This window comes from Notothenia rossii (genome assembly GCF_949606895.1).
Source record: "Notothenia rossii genome assembly, chromosome: 3".
NCBI classification, from domain to species: domain Eukaryota; kingdom Metazoa; phylum Chordata; class Actinopteri; order Perciformes; family Nototheniidae; genus Notothenia; species Notothenia rossii.
In genome coordinates this window covers 30,605,789-30,626,258 of record NC_136901.1, presented here as the reverse complement: position 1 = coordinate 30,626,258, position 20,470 = coordinate 30,605,789, and the positions used below count along the sequence as shown (strand labels likewise).

The 20,470-nt window shown below is 39.8% G+C and overlaps 1 protein-coding gene across 16 annotated transcripts in view; it reads right to left on the bottom strand.

The window, feature by feature from the left end:
* The window catches only part of sorcs2 (sortilin-related VPS10 domain containing receptor 2), a 237,142-nt gene that overhangs the window by 159,915 nt on the left and 56,757 nt on the right, over nt 1-20,470 (bottom strand). For all 16 annotated transcript variants that reach the window (XM_079671571.1, XM_079671560.1, XM_079671573.1 and 13 more), the window contains exon 2: nt 6,186-6,253. In XM_079671571.1, the coding sequence (XP_079527697.1) occupies nt 6,186-6,253 (68 nt within the window). The remainder of the gene's footprint in view (nt 1-6,185; nt 6,254-20,470) is intronic.

Below are 20,470 nucleotides of genomic sequence, written 5' to 3'. Positions count from 1 at the left end.
CAACTCATTTTGTCTCAGATTGGGGATCTATAAATCAGAATAAAACTACAAACACCAAACAATATGGACCTATAGCACTAATTATGAGCTTTGTTTCTGGAGTAGATGTTTCGTAAGTGGAAAGTGGACAATTGTGTGTCTATCTCTGTGTGTGTGTGTGTGTGTGTGTGTGTGTGTGTGTGTGTGTGTGTGTGTGTGTGTGTGTGTGTGTGTGTGTGTGTGTGTGTGTGTGTGTGTGTGTGTGTGTGTGTGTGTGTGTGTGTGTATGACACGAGACACGCAGGAAGATAGTGGGACAGCCTATAGTGGACGGAACTCTGCCAAGAATCATTTCCTGTGGGTTCACTTTCACAGTTTAGTCAGAAGCAAATCCAGAGGAGCCCTTTCTTTCTCTATGTGTCTTCCAGCTGCGTGCAGTTGTGTACCTGTGTTCCTCTTTGCAGAAAGAATGTTGGAGGAAATTGGAAACATATTCCATATGGCCAGGCACATGGTTATGTTCAGCTGCGGTGTGAAAATGATCTGACTCCAATTCACAGAGTCGATTCCAAAAAAACGCATGCGCTCAACATCCAGCACTTCTATACTGCAGTCTGTGCATTGTGCCCACAGGCTCTTATTTTCCCATTTCATTTCAGGCCAAATCTCATAATAAGCGTATCTCTCTATCCTCTTCCATCACCTAGGAGATTCATATTGGCAATTGCATTGTATGTATTTGGCGTTTAACATGTTTATCCCTATCCTGCCTCAAAAACAACAAATCTATGTTTGATTGCTTGTCTTGGCTCAGTGTGTAGGAGTCACCATGACTTTAATAGCTTGCTACACAAAGATTAATGAACCATCAAAATACTATGCCGCTCACCCATCCAGCTAAGTGCTAAAAGAACCTTTGGTATCGTAGAAAGGTAACGTAAAAAAACGGAAAGGCACTAACTCATACTTCACTTGTGAGTTTACAGTTACACAAATACAGTCTGGACTAATAAGTGAGAAATGTGTTTTAATTAAGTGGGGAAAATGTTAATAACCATTTGTTAGAGAAGCCGTCGCTTAGAAAGCTGGCTGCATCTCTTCTCATTTTTCGTGTTCGTATAATTTAAAAAGAGGAAAGTGCGGGAAAGGAGACATGACCAGAATTCAACTCCACCCAAAATAATATATTTTTAATCACTAAAGCAACTTATTCATTTCTTCATTCTACCTGTGTTTTGGAAAACTGAAAAAAACCAGATCTGTCAGTTTTCGCCTCACTTTCTTTGAGGTTTCAACATTTAAATATAATGTCTCTAAAATGTCGATACAGCCTTTAAAATACTTTCCAGGATGTTTTGTCTCTGTTTTCCGGTTCTATATCAAACCACTCTCTCTCTCTCCAGGTTGTAAAATATGCATGGAGGAGGGAAGTAATGAAGTGGTGGAGGTGGGGGGTGCGGGGATGTTCTCAGCTCGATTAAGTATTTACACCCCGGACCATCTGGACCACGAGAGATCCACTGTGAGATTGAAGAGATAGAGACAAAGGAGGACAGAAACAACGTGAGAGAGCGAGAGAAATGAGGAGAGGATGAGGGGAAATGAGACATGCTGTCTTCATTAAGTGCATGATTCTACTGTGTGGTTCTGCTTTAGTTTGGGGAGATCCGAACCCAAGGGGGGGCTAATCGTCAACACACTTGTATTAGAGGAATCATTGTGAGTGTGTGTGTCAAGTCTGAAACAAACTGAAAACTGAAGGAGGCTTCAAAGTGGGAATTTGTATCTAGGATATAGATGTTTTTGCTACTCTGCTGCCAATATGCCTCAAAGCAACATCTTTAAAACAGTGACAAACTACTAATAACCCTTTCACTACAAATTACTCAGTACTCCTCTGAACTAATTTGTATTCTACAACCATGTTGGGATTACTTCTAGGTCAATTTAGGTTCAACTCAGATTATATCTAGCTACTTTTAATCCTAATTTTTGTTTTATTTGTATGTATGTACCATAAACCCAAGTACAATTCATCGTATGTGTTAACCTACTTGGCAATAAACCTGTTTCTGATTCAGATTTCTGATTTTCTGATAAATATTATAATAATGTGGGTCCCGTTATTCCTATTCAATGACTTTCCTCACAGTTTTTTTTACATTAGACTACATTTTTCATCTTGTTATTTGGAAAACATATGACAACATTTTATCTCACTCACTTATAGACATCAGTCAAATGCTTTAAAATGAAGCATATAGGTGAGGATTGAATTGAGTTAAATGGAGAGTAGAGAGATAAGTATGAGATGAGGATGTAGAAGCACTGATGTGTCTGTCTGAAGTGTGATGCCCACTACTGTTCAGTTTAAAGAAGCCCTTGGGGCTGTTTCTATAAACCCTCCTCCCTCCTTGCTTGTCCAGTTTTTCTATCTTTCTCTTTCATTCAAGTACAAAAATAGTCCACAGTAAAGGATTATACAAGAACACATAAGCACTAGCAGACGCAAATACACCTATTAATTTACATAAAACAAACATGCTCACGTAACTGTACAAACACGTCCATTAATTACACTCCTATAATAAATACTAGACGAAAAATCTATAGCAAATTGTCAACCATTGCAAGTTTGTTGTGGTTGAATGCTACCTTACGTAAAAGTGCTGAGCTGTCAGACGATCTTTTCATCCATAATGGAGCAGTAAAACCCCCCTCGCATCTTCAAAAGATGTGTGAAGAAAGCATAAATTATAAATACCCTTGGACTATCGCACCAACACCCTGTAAATGTTGGTGTGTGATTACTGCCGGACTCAAAGGATCACATATGGTTTCTTGGCGTTACATTTTTATAAACAAAAGTAGGGGTATTAATACTCAAAATGTAACAATATTGTTTTTTGAAAGTCCATTTTGTAGGCCCAACCAATAACCAACATGTTTGGGGGATAAGGCAAATATTTAAACCAATATCCAAATCGTCTGGATTTGAGCCCATACAATTCCAATTTCAATTGTTTTATTATATAACTAATATAATTGCTTTATCCAATACATTATTTTCTTTTTCCGGAATCAATTTATGTAATATATTATCTGGTTTAAGAAGACTAGAAAAATATATCTTCTTTTTTGGAGACATTAAAACTGAACCGCGGATCAGGATATTATGCTAATCTGATCTAAATATAACATTAATATCATTCAATCCATCAAATGAAATGTACTGCAGTGACTTCCTGATATGTAAATCTCCTAGTATCGTCTGAAAAAAAAGGATTTAAAGCTGGTAAAAAAGCACTATCTGCTTCTCTCAGTTTGAGGATCAAAAAGGTTTACTGAGTATTTCATGGGTCTACTTGGAGCAACAAAGTCTTAAGAAGAGTTCTGTCAGCCTGCAGTCATCACACAGTTTTGTAAAGCTGTGGCAAATCCTAGTGACTTTGCCTAATCCACAAGCACCTTTCCGTCTGTTTACTCTCATGCAGTATAAACATTTGATCGGTATTTAAGACAGAAGTCTGTACAAGAAGAGGAAGAGACAATTTAAGATCTTATTCCAATGTCCTCAAGCACGAGTCAGAGTCAGAACTCATTGGGTTTAGGGTTTAGCCCTTCACTTTCTCCACCTTTTGCCATTGCCAGAAACTCTAAAAGCTTTAAGATCTAGCATTGAAAAAACTGCCCATTCTAAACATGCCTGAACAGAACAGCCTGAAAGTGCGGCCTTTGATATTGCTGTTTGGCGATTAGTTGAAAATGTACTAATAACTTCACACAATACGTCACCTTACTACTTCCCTAAAGGTCACCTATGATGCAAATTCCACTTTTTCATGTCTTTTATACATAAACATGTGTCCCCTCTGTGTAAAGAGATTCTGAAAGGTACAGGAAAAAAAATTCATTTCCAAGCCGATTGCTATGCAACGCGGTTATGGGGTTTATATCTTTTTTTACCGCAGGTAATTTGCTGGTGGCAATGTTATTCCTTTTTTAAGTTAGTATCAAGTCCTACACCAAGGGAAACATTTTACTCAACAGGGGAGAAACACTACAGTTGACTTAGTCTGAACCTCTTTGTTGACTCCAGGGAGGTGGATAAGACTCCAGAGCCCACCCCTGTTACTGCTTTTGTATACAAAGGTTATTCATATTGAACATATCTGGGTCCACAGCATCACGCCTGCCAAAACAGACCAACAGAGGGACAGATTATTTGCTTTATTGTGAGTTCCTGCTGTTGTATGCCATAACACAAAGTCCTTTCAAAAATATTCCATGATAGAAGTTATCAATGGTCTCATAGATGCTGTAAACACTTAATGTTCAAGGTGATTTCATCCTCGTTTGACATATTCACTTGGGTTTACAGTCCGACACCGTGGGCCAGCCATAACAAAAGGAAGGACAGACCAAGGGAGTAACAGGCAGCAATGAGAAAAAATAACGAGCAGTGAATTTAAACTGAATAAAAGCCTTGGAACCGCTTGGAACACAAATCTCTCAACAGCACAGTGACAAACACATCCTGACTTTGACCTTCAATGCAGATTTTTTTAACAAGCAGTTTTACCTCCTTTCCAAAATTGGCAATTTGTCAGTATATTGGTAAGACTTTTTATCTACCTATAAAGATATTTACATCCCAACATTAAGTCTCACCTCCTTTCTTAAGTTTTATACCGCAATGGCAATGTCACGCTTTAAACTACATCGACGACTCTCATCAATAAAGAGATTTTAATAAGTTGTCATCAAGTCATTGGTGTTCAATGGCTGTCCACTCAGATGTTGTCCAGAAAAAAAGCTTGAATACACTTAAGCCACAAACAGTTATAGTTTCTCAACTGTGAAGATTGTGTGTTTTGCTTATTGGCACAAGACAAGCCTCTATGGAGCACCACTGATCTAAAAGGTCCTCAGTTCATTAACTCAGCTGCCCTGAAAAACTTTCCCCCTTTCAGTGCTGTTAAGTTTCCCCCTGTGTGAGACCTGGCAAGATCTACGCCATCTGACAGGTCAAGACAGTAAACCTATTCATCTTCCCCCATCTTCCTTGTTTGATCCTACAGCCCTGAGACTTCAAAGCCTATAGGCCAGTGGATTGTGGCTGTCCACACACCACGCCAAGCTGACAGCTACAAGCAACTGAGGTACACCCCACACAAAATACCCACCAAAATATGGTTCAGAGGTCTTCTTTGAAACATGCTAATTTCATGCTAATTCCTTTTTTTTCCGGACAATGATGCCAACCGGCAGCCAAATCACTTTTTTAGTCTCTGCCAATTTAAGTTCAACTCAGATTAAATTCAACCGTTGCTCTGTTGTTTTTTTCATTCTCAAGCTCTAGCATTATTCATACACTGCAACAATTAAAACATCAACAGGCGAAGGAGAACAATACGTACATTATTCATATCTGTCCTACAGGGAGACAGGCAGTCAGAGCTAATGAGCGGCTGAAGCTTTGAAGTCATGGAGCCCTCAGTGAGGTGAACGGCATGAATTAAGTCCCACCACCAGACACATTTTGCTATGTGCGAATGCCCTCTAGATAGCTAAATTTGGCCAGTTTTATGAGCCCTGTGTTGTATTCTACATTTTCATTAGGATATTTCAATATAATTGAGTTTACTCTAAACCCTTGTTCAGGAGGTCAAGCTCAGTTACAGAGCAGTATCCCAGGAGCTGGTAGGGAGTGTAGAACAAAGAGGAAATTAATATTCCATAAGAATATGAGCACAAGATACACTTGTTATGAAATGGAGGGGAATGAATGCTTGGCTTTTTTCGCAGCTCAAAGCGGGGGAAGTGTGAAGTGTTTCGCTGTAAGGCAGCTTTGCTAAACAGACGAGGCTCTGCCAGCCAGACATGACCCCTTTTGATGGCACTGCCGGTGCCCGCCATCCTGCCCTGTGCCACGCTGATACGCTATCCGCCCGAACAGATGCCTGCTCTGGCCTCACAGCGTCACTCTCCGGTCCCCCACTTAACTCCTAGCTGCCTGCTGATGTTTTGTCCGCCATAGCGCTCTATATCAATCTTGTCTCCTTGAGGAAGCGCAGCAGAGAGATAACCGAGACCTACACTGACCTCGCTGTTAAAGGGAAGCGGCTTGCTGATGAAAGGTATGAGGTTAGACATGACATTAAGACATCCGGCAACAGCAAACACGGTGTAAGCGTTTGGCCTACCTCCAGAGTGAGCTCTCCAGCACCTTGGTGGAGTCAGCATGGTAGTACTTGGTCAGGATCAGGATGACCTGCAAGACAAGGTGGAGAGAAGACCATTAGGATTATGCTGAAGAACATAGCAGAAATGTTCACTTCCAAATGTTGGAATTAAAGTGAACACGGTTTGTGGAGGACAATACAAATATAGAAGAAGCGGCCACTCTACCGGCCAGGCGCGCTGAACCAAGAACCAAGTTGCAGTTGTAATAGAAAATATATACAACATTTTTAAAAAATGTCTGCAAGTGAGCATTTCATCACGAAGTTCATTTTTTTTCTACAAGCTACAAAACTTTTTTTTTTCTTCTGTGACTTCAAATGTGGTTCACAGATACGTGGATATTTTTATACAACTGTAAATGTATGCACACAAGCTCAGATTTTTTTCTGCTAGGTTTTACACGTTCTCGCATTTTTCCCCATATCTACCTTCATATCTCCCATCTTCACATAACTCCCAGAGACGGCATTTAACCCTTCAAATTCCAACAGAAACTGAACAGGCAGATTCAAAGGATTTATTTCTTTGGAAATCTTATTTAAATACAATTAAATCAAGTTATTTTGGTAAAACTACAGGGCTCTGTTCTCGGTCCCCTCCTCTTCTCCTTGTACACAAACTCGCTCGGATCTGTCATTAGCCCGCATGGTTTTTCATACCACTGCTACGCTGATGACACCCAGCTGATTCTGTCCTTTCCCCGCTTAGAGACCCAGGTCGTCGCACGCATCTCTGATTTTCTAGCTGACATCTCTCAGTGGATGTCTGCTCATCACCTCAAGCTCAACCTTGATAAGACTGAAAAGATTGCCCCACTCTTGAACTAACAATCAACATCGGCACCTCTATTGTTTCCCCGACTCAGACTGCAAGGAATCTGGGTGTGACCCTAGATAACAAACTGTCCTTCATTGCAAACATTGCTGCTACAACCCGCTGCTGCAGATACACTCTTTACAACATCAGGAGTATACGTCCCCAGCTGACCCAGAAAGCGACGCAGCTTCTGGTCCAGGCTCTCGTCATCTCACGCCTAGACTACTGCAACTCCCTCCTGGCTGGTCTACCTGCATGTGCCATCCGACCTCTGCAGCTCATCCAGAATGCAGCGGCTCGTCTTGTCTTCAACCTTCCAACATTTTCCCACACCACGCCATCTCTTCCACTTCAAGACACTGGTACTTGCGTACCATGCTGTGAATGGATCTGACCCTTCCTACATCCAGGACATGGTTAAACTGTACACCCCAGCACGTGCACTCCGCTCTGCATAAGCCAAACGACTCCCTGCACCCGCACTGCGACGAAGTGCGACGGGGACCCAAGTTCCCATCAGCAAAAACATGTGGGTTTGCTATCCTGGCTCCAAAATGGGGGAATGAGCTCCCCATTGAAATCAGGACAGCAGATAGCTTGCACATCTTCCGGCGCAGACTGAAAACTCATCTCTTTCGACTCCACTTCGAGCGATAGAATTACTAACAAATAACTGCTAACAGAGCACTTATATACTAATAAAGGACTGGCTTATCTATAGCCAGTTGAGCAGCACTTGAAATGTTTGGCTCTATGAAACCTGATGTACTTATATGATTCTGTTTTCTTCAAGGTTGTATCTTCCTGGTCGAATGTACTTATTGTAAGTCACTTGGATAAAAGCGTCAGCTAAATGCAATGTAATGTAAAACTAATGAAAAATATTTTTAAAAATGTTTTCAAATATTATTTTTTTAGAATATCTTAAAAATGGAAATCAGAGAGCAACTTCAGGCAAATAAAGGATTCATCATTAGCATATATTAATCTCATAGCCTATTCATATACTGTATGATTGTCAACGGCAAAGTAAGGTGGAATTTACTCATCAATATACAGGAACTTCCAACTGCCAAAAGGTCACACTATTCATATTCTAGGGTTCAATCAGTTTTGTTTGATTTTGTTTTTGTTGATTATCTTTTTCTATAACTGATCTAAATCTTCAAAGTAACTAAAAAAAGTATAAAGGACCATTTGTTCCTCTGTGTTAATTTAACAAGCGTCTTTATTGCTACTGTCAACTTATGATTCATTGTATTGCATGTGTTAAAAAAAATGATGAGGAGGGAGTGACAAAAAATAGGTGGACCAAAGAGACATGATGAAGAATAAAGTAGGAGTTCAATCCAACAAGCACATCAGTTCTTACCATCTGACACCGACGCAAACAGGACCAGTGGAAAGACAAAGTGCAAAGAAGACAAAGGAATTGCCTTAACAAAGAGGCAGAATATATAGGCTACAAACTGAGGAGAGAGCAGAGAATCCAAAGTTTGATATCTAGATACAAGGTGTGTGTGGACAGGAGGTGAGGGGGCGAGTGTGTTTGCAGAAAGAGATCAGGATGAAGCGACATCCTGAGAAGTTATCCATCACTTTGATGATCACTTTCCTCTGTTTGGGGAGCCTGCTGATCACTGCCCTCTGGATCATTGTGGACAACAGGTAAGTGTGTCAGTAAACAATGTGGAACAGGTGTTTTGTTTACCCAGGTATGAGCAGTGGTGTAGTGGGCGTTGGACACTTATTTGGAGCATGATCTTTTTTTTAATAGTCTAATAAATATAAAATCATTGCCAGTGTTATCAGTTGCAAGTGTGTATTTGTTGTAATAATGACAAAAACATAATACATTTCACAGTAATTATAATAAAAAATAAAAACGATTTCATTAAAAGCTTATGATTCGTCATCACGCTCGTGACCCCAGGGCGAGCTGGGGGTGTGTCAGTGACAGTCCCACTGCCAGCTCTTTCCCTCAAGAACGCTAACGAAAAAGCTCTATAATGGCAGGCAAACATTTTTTGCTCTACTTCTTTTCTAAAAATAATATAATTCACAAGAAGAAAGAGGCTAGCAGCACCGAAGCTACAAGTGAAGCTGCTACTAGTATTACATATGTGGTTAAGATTGTAGGAGAATTTTGTTAATGTTTAAATAACAATAATTTGTTAAGGTCTTTTCAGGAGAATATTCCTGTCTTTAATGATAGTATGTGAACCGAGTGTAATGAAGTGTTTTAAGTTTAAAAGTCAAAATTCTTCTTTGATATAGTAGTAAATATAATTAGTTTAAGGTAAAACAAACGGTATTGTATTGATGTACATTATAAAATGTTTTTGCTTTTAACTAAAGAAAATATATTAATGTATAATAAAAAATAATATTTTGTTCTAAATCTGAAACAAAGTGGAGAAAAGTTAATCATATTGCCAACAAAATGTTGTGTTTTTTAAAATGTGTTTACTAAAAATAAAAACTTTAATTTAATAATAATAATTAGGTTAGTCCAAAAGGAAAAAAGAAGGTAAAACTTATTAACAAATGGTGTGTTGTCTTTAGAATGAATAATGGTAACTTTCATTTTTGAAGTTCCACCAAATGAGCAAAACATATTCGGGAGGACTAAAAAAATTGTGCTGTAACAAGTTAGCAATACATGTTTAAGTTGGTCCACTCCACAGAATCATTTTTTTCAGTGATGAGCTCATCAATATTTATGTCTTCACAACATTTGTACAGCTTCTTTAGCTTATAATCAGGCTTAGATGTATTTTAAACTTAAAGGTGGGGTAGGTCATTTTGGAGAAACCAGCTCGAGTGCGCTAGAAGTTGAAAATACACAACCGGAACAAATCTGCCACTTCCTTACAGAGCCCCTCCTCCAACACACATGAACGCGCACATGACCAATGAGGGCACGAGATAAGTTTGTGCATAGATGGAAGGCTGACAGGCAGGTACGCCATCCAGTTATTTTAGCCGGGCCGGCTAAAATGATTGGTCATGCTTTTTAAAGTACTATGGCTTCCACAGATGACATTTCTTTATGGATTTATTGTCAAAGCATTTAATATATTCATTGTTATCGGGATGTTAAGAGCATTCCATGGAATATAACAAAAAGTGTTTCTGAAATAAAAGACATACCCCACTTTTAATAACTAAAACAAATTATGTCTTTTGAGAAACGTATCCTCATACCTGGAGGGAGGGAGGGGTGGGGGAAACCTGTCCTGAGTAAATAAAAAACCTGTTCAATCAGAACACATAAAACACCTAAAACAAATGATGCCTTGTGAGAAACATATCTTCATACCTGGAGGGAGGGAGGAGGGGGGGGAAACCTGTCCTGAGTAAATAAAAAACCTGTTCAATCACATGTTCAGCTTGGCTTATCAGACCTCTTTAGATTTTTGATCATCTTGGCAGTGATATACATCTAGTATGTTCAAATGCTTATCTGCCACATGCTTTAAAGCTGAAGTACATCCAATTAAAAATGAGGGTATACAAAGAACTGTGAAAACAGAAAGATTTCCTTATCAAAAAAGCTCCTAGGTGCTATATATATTTTTTTGAGAGTTTGGTAAATATGTATTTGTAAACATTGGCACATTTTGAGATCTGATCCTCCTCTTAAAAATTATTTTTAAAAGTATTCCTAAAGATGTGTTCATAGGCCCCTTAACCTAAGACAAAAGCAGCTGAAATCTGCAATTCAGTGAGGTAAGACTCCCAGTGGCATCTCTTAGACACATTGGCATCAAGCAAGGTAGTTCTCTTATTTTAGCGTCCTTTTATTGCAAAGATGTGATTATAATTTGACGGACCTGACTCTCACACTCAGAGGTTTCTGAATTATTTTAGACTGGACATACTGATTTTTAAATATATAAAATGGTTAAAAACACTGCATGTCTATTTTCCTAAGTAAGATGTTCTTCTTCAGTGTGATTTGATCTAGATCACTTTTATAATGTTCAACGTTTTGTAAATTAATCCAAAATGTATTCGTTTTTTCTTACTTAATGCAATGTTTTTTTAACATATCTGAAGTGGTTTCTTAAACATGCGGTGATGAACATGATGATTTGTGTTTTGCATTACAGTATTTGTGGACTTTTGTTTAATATTTGTTTTAGATAAACCACACCTGCCATCATAGAGCTCATTTGCCTTTTGGTGTGCACTATGTATACATGAATGTGCTGTTTCTCTCTTGTTTGCTGCACAGCCATGTTGTACCAAGTGGACCACCTTCACCCAAGAAAATCCCCCCTTGGCCCTCTGACCTTTGCAAAGGATGCAGGTGAGAGCAAACACTGACACCTGACTGTGTGTGTGTGTGTGTGTGTGTGTGTGTGTGTGTGTGTGTGTGTGTGTGTGTGTGTGTGTGTGTGTGTGTGTGTGTGTGTGTGTGTGTGTGTGTGTGTGTGTGTGTGTGTGTGTGTGTGTGTGTGTGTGTGTGTGTGTGTGTGTGTGTGTGTGTGTGTGTGTGTGCGCTCCTCGTCTACGCATAACTGGGAACTAGTATAATGGAAGATTCCCAATATCTATTGCAAAGCAGCTTCAGCAAAACAAATGACGTCGGATAGCGTGACTAGAGTAGGGAGGGAACCTTCACAGAACGGCCGAATGCTGATTGGAGGTCGTGTTGCCAAGAGACTTTGTCTAAGTCTGTGCACCAACAAGGGAGGCCAAAGTCTAAACCACGGTCCTCCCCATCTAGTCTCAACCAATCATAAATGTACGGGCAGAGGCCTGAATAATAAAAATGTATGCACGGCACGCACAAGGTTCAAGGCTTTTTTCTGGAAATAGAGTTACAGGTTACAGCTCTGCTGCCTGTGATTTCTATGACCTGACGGATTCCTTGGCCAAGTGAAATATATATTTTGCTCTCTTTTAATAAATTATTAAGCTTAGAAGTTGTTTGTCTTTCTTGGAATAAAAGAACACAACAGTTACAAAGAGTCTTCTTGTAATTGTCAAGAGAATTAAGCAAAAGTAAAACAATTCTAACGCGGCTAGCACTGGACCTATGTTAGATGTACAATTCATAAATAAACTGGTAGGCCTACCTGAGACTGATGACTAGAGAGCATCAAATTGTCTTGTGTGCATTGTTGGGGGAGCTACTTACTCACTAACAGTGGCGAGCCGTGACTTTTATACCTAGGCCCTCTGACCCGCCAGAAGGGCCTGTTGTTTTTTGTTTACACTTTAAGCTTGACAGAAAAAGCTGTGATAACAGCAACAATTTAGATTGTACTTTCGGAATCTTTGTTTAGGATGTTTGTCTTTGCAGAAAATCTGAGCTCTATGTGCTCAGGCCCACGAGCAAACACAATCTCCAATATATGAAATGCAATTGATTTTGAAATAGACAGGGTCTACTTTGTGAAACTTGTAATGGACCATTTGAGGTCCCAACAGGGTGTAGAGGCCATTGATCATCCAATAGAGCCGCATCATGCTTCCACTGTTTGGCCAAGAGTTTATCTAATCTCTTCTCTAAATGTATATTTTAAGAAAAGTCAACCACGGGGAACTCCATCTACACCGCTGCTGATTCTTATGCTGAGTATGGTCTGAGGGTGCTTTGAGAAACTATTATCCTGAACAAATAATGTCCTTGTTTGCCACTTTGATTCAAGAGACAGCTCACACAGAGCTTTTCCTGCTGTTCTTCATAGCTTCCTTTGTGCCAGCTTAATTTTAGAATTTAGAACACATTTTTTCTTGGGGCGATTTGATTATGAAATCTTTCTTTCATAGTTAATTTTTGTGTGATGATACAGACAATACCATTACAACATTTCCCTAGAAAATGTAATAAATAACTATAGGCATACATTATTCACGTAACCAAGACATCTTGGTCCAGAGCACGAACCCCATGTGTGAACACTGGATCATAGACCGTTGTCTTTCATATTTCTGAGAACTCTTGTTCTTGACAGCTAGGTCTGCTGGGATTTGCGTTGCCATGGCAAGAGTGCCAGTGGGTCCGGCAGCACAGTGGGGCCTAGAGATGTGATTGACAGGGTGGCTTGCCGTCCTAGGTAGTGGAACAAGAGGAAAACCCAGGCCTGCCTTCAGGAAGTTGATTGGCCTGAGGGATCCTGCCCAGTGGCAACTGCCAGCAGCAGGCCATGTTGAAGCTTCTGCTCCCAGGGAGTTAAGATGCAAACCCTGTCTGTAGGGACATGCATGATAAATCCTTAAGTAGAAAGCCTGTATTACCATGTACTCTGTTGTGATAGCACATGATTATTTTAAGCCTCACGAAACCTTACATATTTTAGTATGCTTGAAATTGTTAGAGTTGAAAATACAAGGCAGCTGAGAAGTTCAGGAGCCAAATATCTGCTTGGTGTCTTTACCCAATTGGATGTAAATTATGCTGTCTTACTCAGACAAAAAAAAAGCTATCTATTGTCAGAACAGTTAGTGTTATAAAACTTAGTATAAGGTTAAGACTTTCAGATCGCCCTCTCCTATCATGGTGAGGACACTGTAGCACAAGATGCAGTTTGTATTCCAAAAGAAACCATTTTTATTCGACCCTCTATCAGCGTGGCTGGTTTTTAAAATAGTTTTTTCCGCTTAAAACTTGGTTAAAGTGTAGCCGCGCAGCTGGGGACTTACAGAATCAGCTTTGAGAGCTATGGACCAATTTCCACAACACAAACTGCCATCAAAGTGGAGTCTCCGGGCACTTCGCTCGAAGCTGCCCATAGTAAGAATATTCAACCCTAGTGGAGCTTTGCTTTCAATGCTGTTTGTGGAGTCCAGACAACCAGGAAACGGGATATTTCCCCGAACAGCAGTACGCTTCTCAGGGCTGCTAGTGACGTCGTTAACAGCTCTAACCGATGAAGCAACAGCGTAAACCTGCTTCTAAATTACGTAAAAACCCCTCTTGTGATGAAGAATTGCACAGTATTCTTAACTGAATTTGAAAAAAGCTACCGTGTGAGGATGTCTGAGCGGTGCAACATGTAGCAAGTGTTCCCCAATTGGTCGTTGGCCTACTATAACTGATGTCTCTGGTAACAGGCTGTCCGCCTCTGCACAGCTGGCCTGGTTCTAATGAGATACCGGTGCAAAGCTTGACATTCGTCCCATGCAGGCAGTAACAGCAATGTTCTCCTTATCTTAAGGATTAGATTTACAATGCTCCCATTTGCATTGACTGATTCTACCAAGAAAGCTATCGATTGATCAACGTGAGCATTCATTGATAGTTGTTCATTTGTGGTTACCTGACAAACATCTAATATTCAATCTGTTTTTAGTTCTATTTTAGTCCCCATATACATTATTGGCCAAATGTTGGACCATTTTCACCAGCTTTTTGTTGTGCTGGGCAGGTAGTGCTCAGTGGGTTCATCAAAGCTTTCTTTCTGAATACTGATGCTATGAATGCTGCTCATTATTGGGATAAAAAACAAAACAAGGCGCCAAATAAGCTAAAGAGCTTTTTGAGTGAAACTGCAGATTTAAGTGGTGCTCAACTAAGTGGTACTTAAATCTGCGTATTCATTAGTAGTAAAGATAACTTCTCTATTGTAAATATAAATTGGATCCACTGGTAATATATCAATAAAAAACATTGATCAGTGAAGTTTGGAAACAAATTATGTTAGACCCTTAGCTAACAATAATGTTTTATTATCGAATGATCTACCTTTTATTTTATTAATAATTTTTTTTTAGTAATTCATGTCAGAAAGAGAAAAGTAACCATCAAAATGTCCCGCTGGTGTTAGAAACAGACAATACGAAGGCTAGAGAAATTCAACTTGCTATAAAATGTTAAAGATTTGCAGCAGAGCAACTTGACAACGTATGTAAAGCACAGCGTTAGGTTGTCTGGTTCAGACATTCATGGCATTATATTGGGCCATGTCCCAGAGCTGGGTTACAAAAAAGCTGCAACACATAACAAATACAATTCTCTCTCTACGGCCTCTAAAAGCTAGAATCCTCCTTTGACACAAATTACAAGTGGCACTTCTGGTTACAAGTAAGCCCTGTCTACCATATAAATCTATAATGACAGCTTCCTAAATGTGTTACACATCAACTGGAATCCGCTTTCTTGAAAATGAAAGGGAGAAAGGGAAAGAAAATGTGCCTCTAAAGCAGTGATTCTCAGCTGGTGGTCCCCGACCCAAAAGTGGGTCGGGGACCCGTTTCGAGTGGCTTGCCGATGTGTGAGTCTTCTGGCCAATCAGAATCAAGATTGTTGCCGGAAGTCGACAGGAAGAATAACTTTGCAGGAGAACTATTCTTTATACATCCATGGGTACAACTTCAGATAAAAATGAACACATAATGAAATATGACCCCCGGTTTGATGATTGACAGGTCGCAGAACAATGGGGGCTATCTACCCTAACTCACAATTTAAAGTATTTGACACAGACTATCTCCTCTTTGCTCTTCTCTCTGTGTGGAGCAGCAAGTTCAGCGGTCAGAACAAAGTGAAAAACAAACAATGGCATCAAATATTATTAATATGTCGGGTAGTAATAGATTTATTTATTTTCTTCTCAGACAGAATGTGTAGTTTATATGTTAGTATTTCTAAAAATCTCTTGGGGGAGAATCCACCCAGACCCCCTGCTGGGGTTGGGTTTTCAGCATATGTGCCTTTTTATGTTATACAGTTCAGCTTTGATTCTATCATCTCATTAAACCTTTTTTTAAAGCATTATTTAGTTCTGGGATATAAGGGATATATGCACTGTACTTCACTTTAATTAATATTGTATGCTAAAAAAGCGTATATATTAAAGCAACATTTTTTGTTGAATAGATTTGAGTGGTTCAAAATTGTGGGTCGCGATTTATTGACAAAGGAAAAAGTGGGTCCCGAGGCCTGACCAGTTGAGAACCACTGCTCTAAAGTATATCAGTGCGTCAGCCGCATGAGATTGAGATGTGCATCATTCATCCAAATGCCGATGCCAATAAAATATTCTGCCTCTCTATCCCCACAAGTGAGTCTCCCTTCAAGGCCCAAGTTCTGCTCAATTGGACAATTATTTTTCTCTTGGGATAAAGTGGACAGGGCAAGTCAGTATTCAGCCATAAATCACCACTGGCAGGAGGCAGAGAGAGCGTTTATTTGGCAGCATCATATTGACAAAACTGCTGAACAGCACAGAAGCCAGATTCCTCTAATGCCTCGTGTAGCAGTGTGTTAAGACTACAACTTGGCAACTTCCACCTACAGCACATTGGACTAAAGGGCAACATTGGCATAGGCTGAAGATCCAAGCAGAGCAGTTAGAAAAAATATTTTTTTAAAGTGCTACGCCAGTCAGCTGTAATTCTGTACAAATAAAGCACAGCATGTGAACAAGTATCAGAAAATATATATGTCAAGCTAAAGTTAACAAAGTCTTGGAGTTAATATTATTTCCATGACCAATGAAAGAAAACTTCTCAATGTATTGATTCCATAAGAAATTGCAAAGATGTTTGTGATGAACTTCTAGCCCTCCTAAGCAAACTTGTGTCGAGGAAGAATAGTTGTATTGTAGCTTCTTTATAAAACCACAACCAAATAGCCGCAGTGGGTTTCTTGTTTGTAAGCTAGCGAACAATTGGCCTGATGGCCTTTATTGAGGAAAAGTCAACAGGGTGGTCAGGATCCACGGATGACTTCATACAAGAGTTACAAGAGACCCCATTGAGAGTCACGCTCTAAGCCGAGTTCCTCATGAACTTCAGCTTGACAACCCCTGTTTGACCCCGAGACATTCCCATCAACTGTGAGTCAATGGAGTGCTATCAATCAGCTACTGAAGACACAGGGGGAGAAAGTGTTAAAGAAAGAAGGGGCTGGGGGGAAATAGACAGACAGACACCAATGCTCTCGAGAAAGAATGCACTCATTCATTTCTAAAGCGAAAACAGCAAAATACAAGGATTTCATCGAAGTGTGTGACGGCCCCCTCCTCATCCCTCCGGGCCTTTTGCATTCTCCAGAAACAGACCACACACATAAAGTATTCATCACAGTCTGTAAGAAAAGGGAGGAACTCATTTTTGTCCATTTTCCAAAAAAGCAATTTATATTCTTGGGCCGCAAAGTTAAATTCCATGCAGGCTAAATCTGGTGAATGACACTTTGACGCCAAGTGTCTCTGTGAAAACACATGAAGAAAACGGACACGATAAAAGATGGAGATCCACACATTGCAGTGCATGGAGCATCTCTATTGTGTCTCTACACCTATGTAATGAGTACATAGAGCATTAAACAGAAAATCAGATTTCAGAGAGAAAAGGATACGAAATGTCCCTACCAGACACATGTCGTCTCTTATTAGTTATGTATATTTCTACACTTGTACCTTGCTTGATTTGTTTTATTTTGTTATTTTTAAATGATGAGTGTACACTAAAATAAACTTCCAGTCATCTTCATCATTGCTAACAGAGGGAGAAACGCAAATCTTAAAAATCTGAATGAACTAAATACCTAAACCTGAAATCAACACTTTTTTCATGAAAGGATGACGATGGATTATTTTTGTTATTTGGGTAAAGTAACTCAATGCAGAAGTGATGATTATGCAATGCAATATGTTCTTATTCAAACTCTCATAGTGCAATTGGTTATCCAAAAAACGTTTTGGTGCCTGTACCTCCCTGTTCTTGCTTGCTCAGGCACACACATACACCCGCTGGTGTAAAATAAAGTGCTTCATTCATCCAAATAGTTCCCCATTACCCCATCCTTCCTGTTCAATGGCCGCGCTAATGGTTCAGGAAACCATCCGCCACTGAGTAGTCACATCTGGTTGAAGCCATTTTTGTGCTGGACCCTGACCATGCTCTTTATCAAAGGGGCCAGCCAGTGACCCGCACACTCGTTACCATTTTAATAGTAGCTTGAGATTGCCACCATTCATTAAACTGCTCAGGCAGAGCAGAGAGGAGGGCAATTACATGGACCTTTGCTTCTGTTTGCCTTTTGTTCTGTCCACACTGAAGACTTGTGCTGACCTCACTCCCAAGTGTCCATCTACTCAGGTGGAATAAAAGCACATCCACATACCAGATGATCTGTGGTAGGGTTTAAGGAAATTATCCAAGCATTGTTATTCCCATATACTCATCTCATCAATATCTAGGATTTTCTCAAACTTGTAAGTTGGGTGCAAACTTCATCACAGTTGGCGTGACATTTGCTATAACTGGCCTACAACAGTTGTAATGAAAAGGGAAGGATATGATTGCTTTTCGCTATAAAAATCATTCTGATAACTAATTCTTGCTTAAGCAATCAACAGCGTCATACTGATTAAAGTATTTAAACCAGAAAGTAGTTTCCTTATTAAGGGGTGCTAGAAGCTGGGTGACAGAATGATTACCTAAACTAGAACTTTGGAACATGCTTATCAGTAACAACAACTCTTTGAGCAAGCTAGCTTAATATCCAACTGGATGATACGTTTCCCGGTTTATTCAAGATAAGTATTTCCTTACATCAACTGCTGCCTGCAAACCATGCCTCTTTTGTATAGAAGTTTATACACAGATATACTGTAGATAAGAGCCTGATGAATAGCCTACTCTAGACTCTTATTTCCCTCAGCAAGTTGACTTGAAATTAGATCCGGTGTGCTATGTTTACTACTGTTTGTGTGTTTTCTTTGTCACACTCAGGGATGTGTTTTTGGTTTGATCAATATTGTTTTAGAAAAGCTAAAACGTTTTGCCTGAATCAATTTTTTCTTCTTGCCAGATTCCATCACAAAACATAATGTAAGAGCATTAGGTTTTTTCAACTAGGTTTTTTCAACTAGGTTTTTTCAACCAGGTTGACAAAGAGAAAATCAATTTTCTGGATAACAGATGTTTCAATATACCTTATTTTCCTGCTGCAATGTGTGCTTGTTTGGTTTATGTTTGATCTGAAAGTGTCTATCATTTCAAAAATCATTTACACCTTCCCAACCGACTTCTACCTATTCAGCCCATATTTTGTTATTTTCTTTCCCTCTTTCATGTTGAACAGGTCTTATGTTGTTCCCGTCTTCTCTTTTTGATCTCCACACTTCTTTAAGTCCCTGAGGTTTTTTCTCCTCTTCTCTAGCTTCCTCTGTTCTCCAATGAATTTCTTAGCAATTGCTGTAATTGGGCTTTGATCAAATTGGCGGCCTGTGTTCAAAGGAAGAGAATGAAACAGACAGGACTGGCAATATCCACACAGATGCGCGTGCATCCTTCCCCGATTATCTCAAATGATGGGGTGTATCCACAACAAAAGGCTATCTTTAGTAACACACAATACTGTAATTCCACTGCAATCCAAAAACAGCATCATCAACACCTATTTAACCATAACTGTGACTAAATGGTGTTAATGACATACATTGAAAACATGTATTCTTGGGCATGGAATTGAGAGGATGATTTTCCCTCTGGAGATTGCGGTAGATTGACAATGCCCAATCCGACAACTAATTGGGCCGACAGGACTAAGAAAGCTGAGTTCCTAAAATGTGTGATAATCCACTGCTGGGAGCCCCTAGGCCTTTGGGACTGAGAGAGAGAGAGAGAGAGAGAGAGAGAGAGAGAGAGAGAGAGAGAGAGAGTAGGGCAGAAGCAATCAAGGGAGATATGCAATATAGTGGGAGACAGGGAGATAAAAGGAAGATGGTGAGAGATGAAGACACAAAGAAAAAAGCTGGAAGGAGAAAAGAGTTGCAAATGGATAGTTTGGGTGGAAAACATCGCTTGAAACAAAGGCAGAGAAAGAATAATTACAACTAGAGGATGACAGGGAAAAAAGGAAGATTGATAGAGGAAGGAAACAAAAGAGTGAGGCATTAGAAATAAAACAGGATGATTGGGGGTGTGAAGCTGTAACACGGAGGGTAATCGATGAAGCCCAAGGATTAGTCGAGCCTTCTGGCCCTCAAATCTGTCCATTGATCGGAGCAGCTTACTGGGAACGAGGCGGTGAGGTCTGACAGGGCCGCGAACTCAACCTAACCTGGCTCTGAGTAATCAGTGCTGGCCTTCAAGGGGGAACCTGAAGATGTGCACAAGCTTACCGAGACGAGTACAGTCATTCTCTGAGGCAAACATAGAAACTGGAGCCCAGACGTGTTAGACTAAGGTTGATTAAGACCTTAAAATGAAATGTAGGCATTTTTATAAGCATAAAAATAGACCAGTGAATCATTAATATCTGATCTTTTACCCACACATAGCTGGGTATAGCTTTTCAAACAAAACAGACGTATTCGATCATCTTCCTAATTTGCATTTTAGAGTTCTTCTCACCAAATTGACATGATAATTACAAACCGTGGGTAAACTGTCTTTAAGAAGTACATTATCACTATACGCTCCCAAAAAGCTAAAGAGATTCAGAAGCATCTGTAAGTAG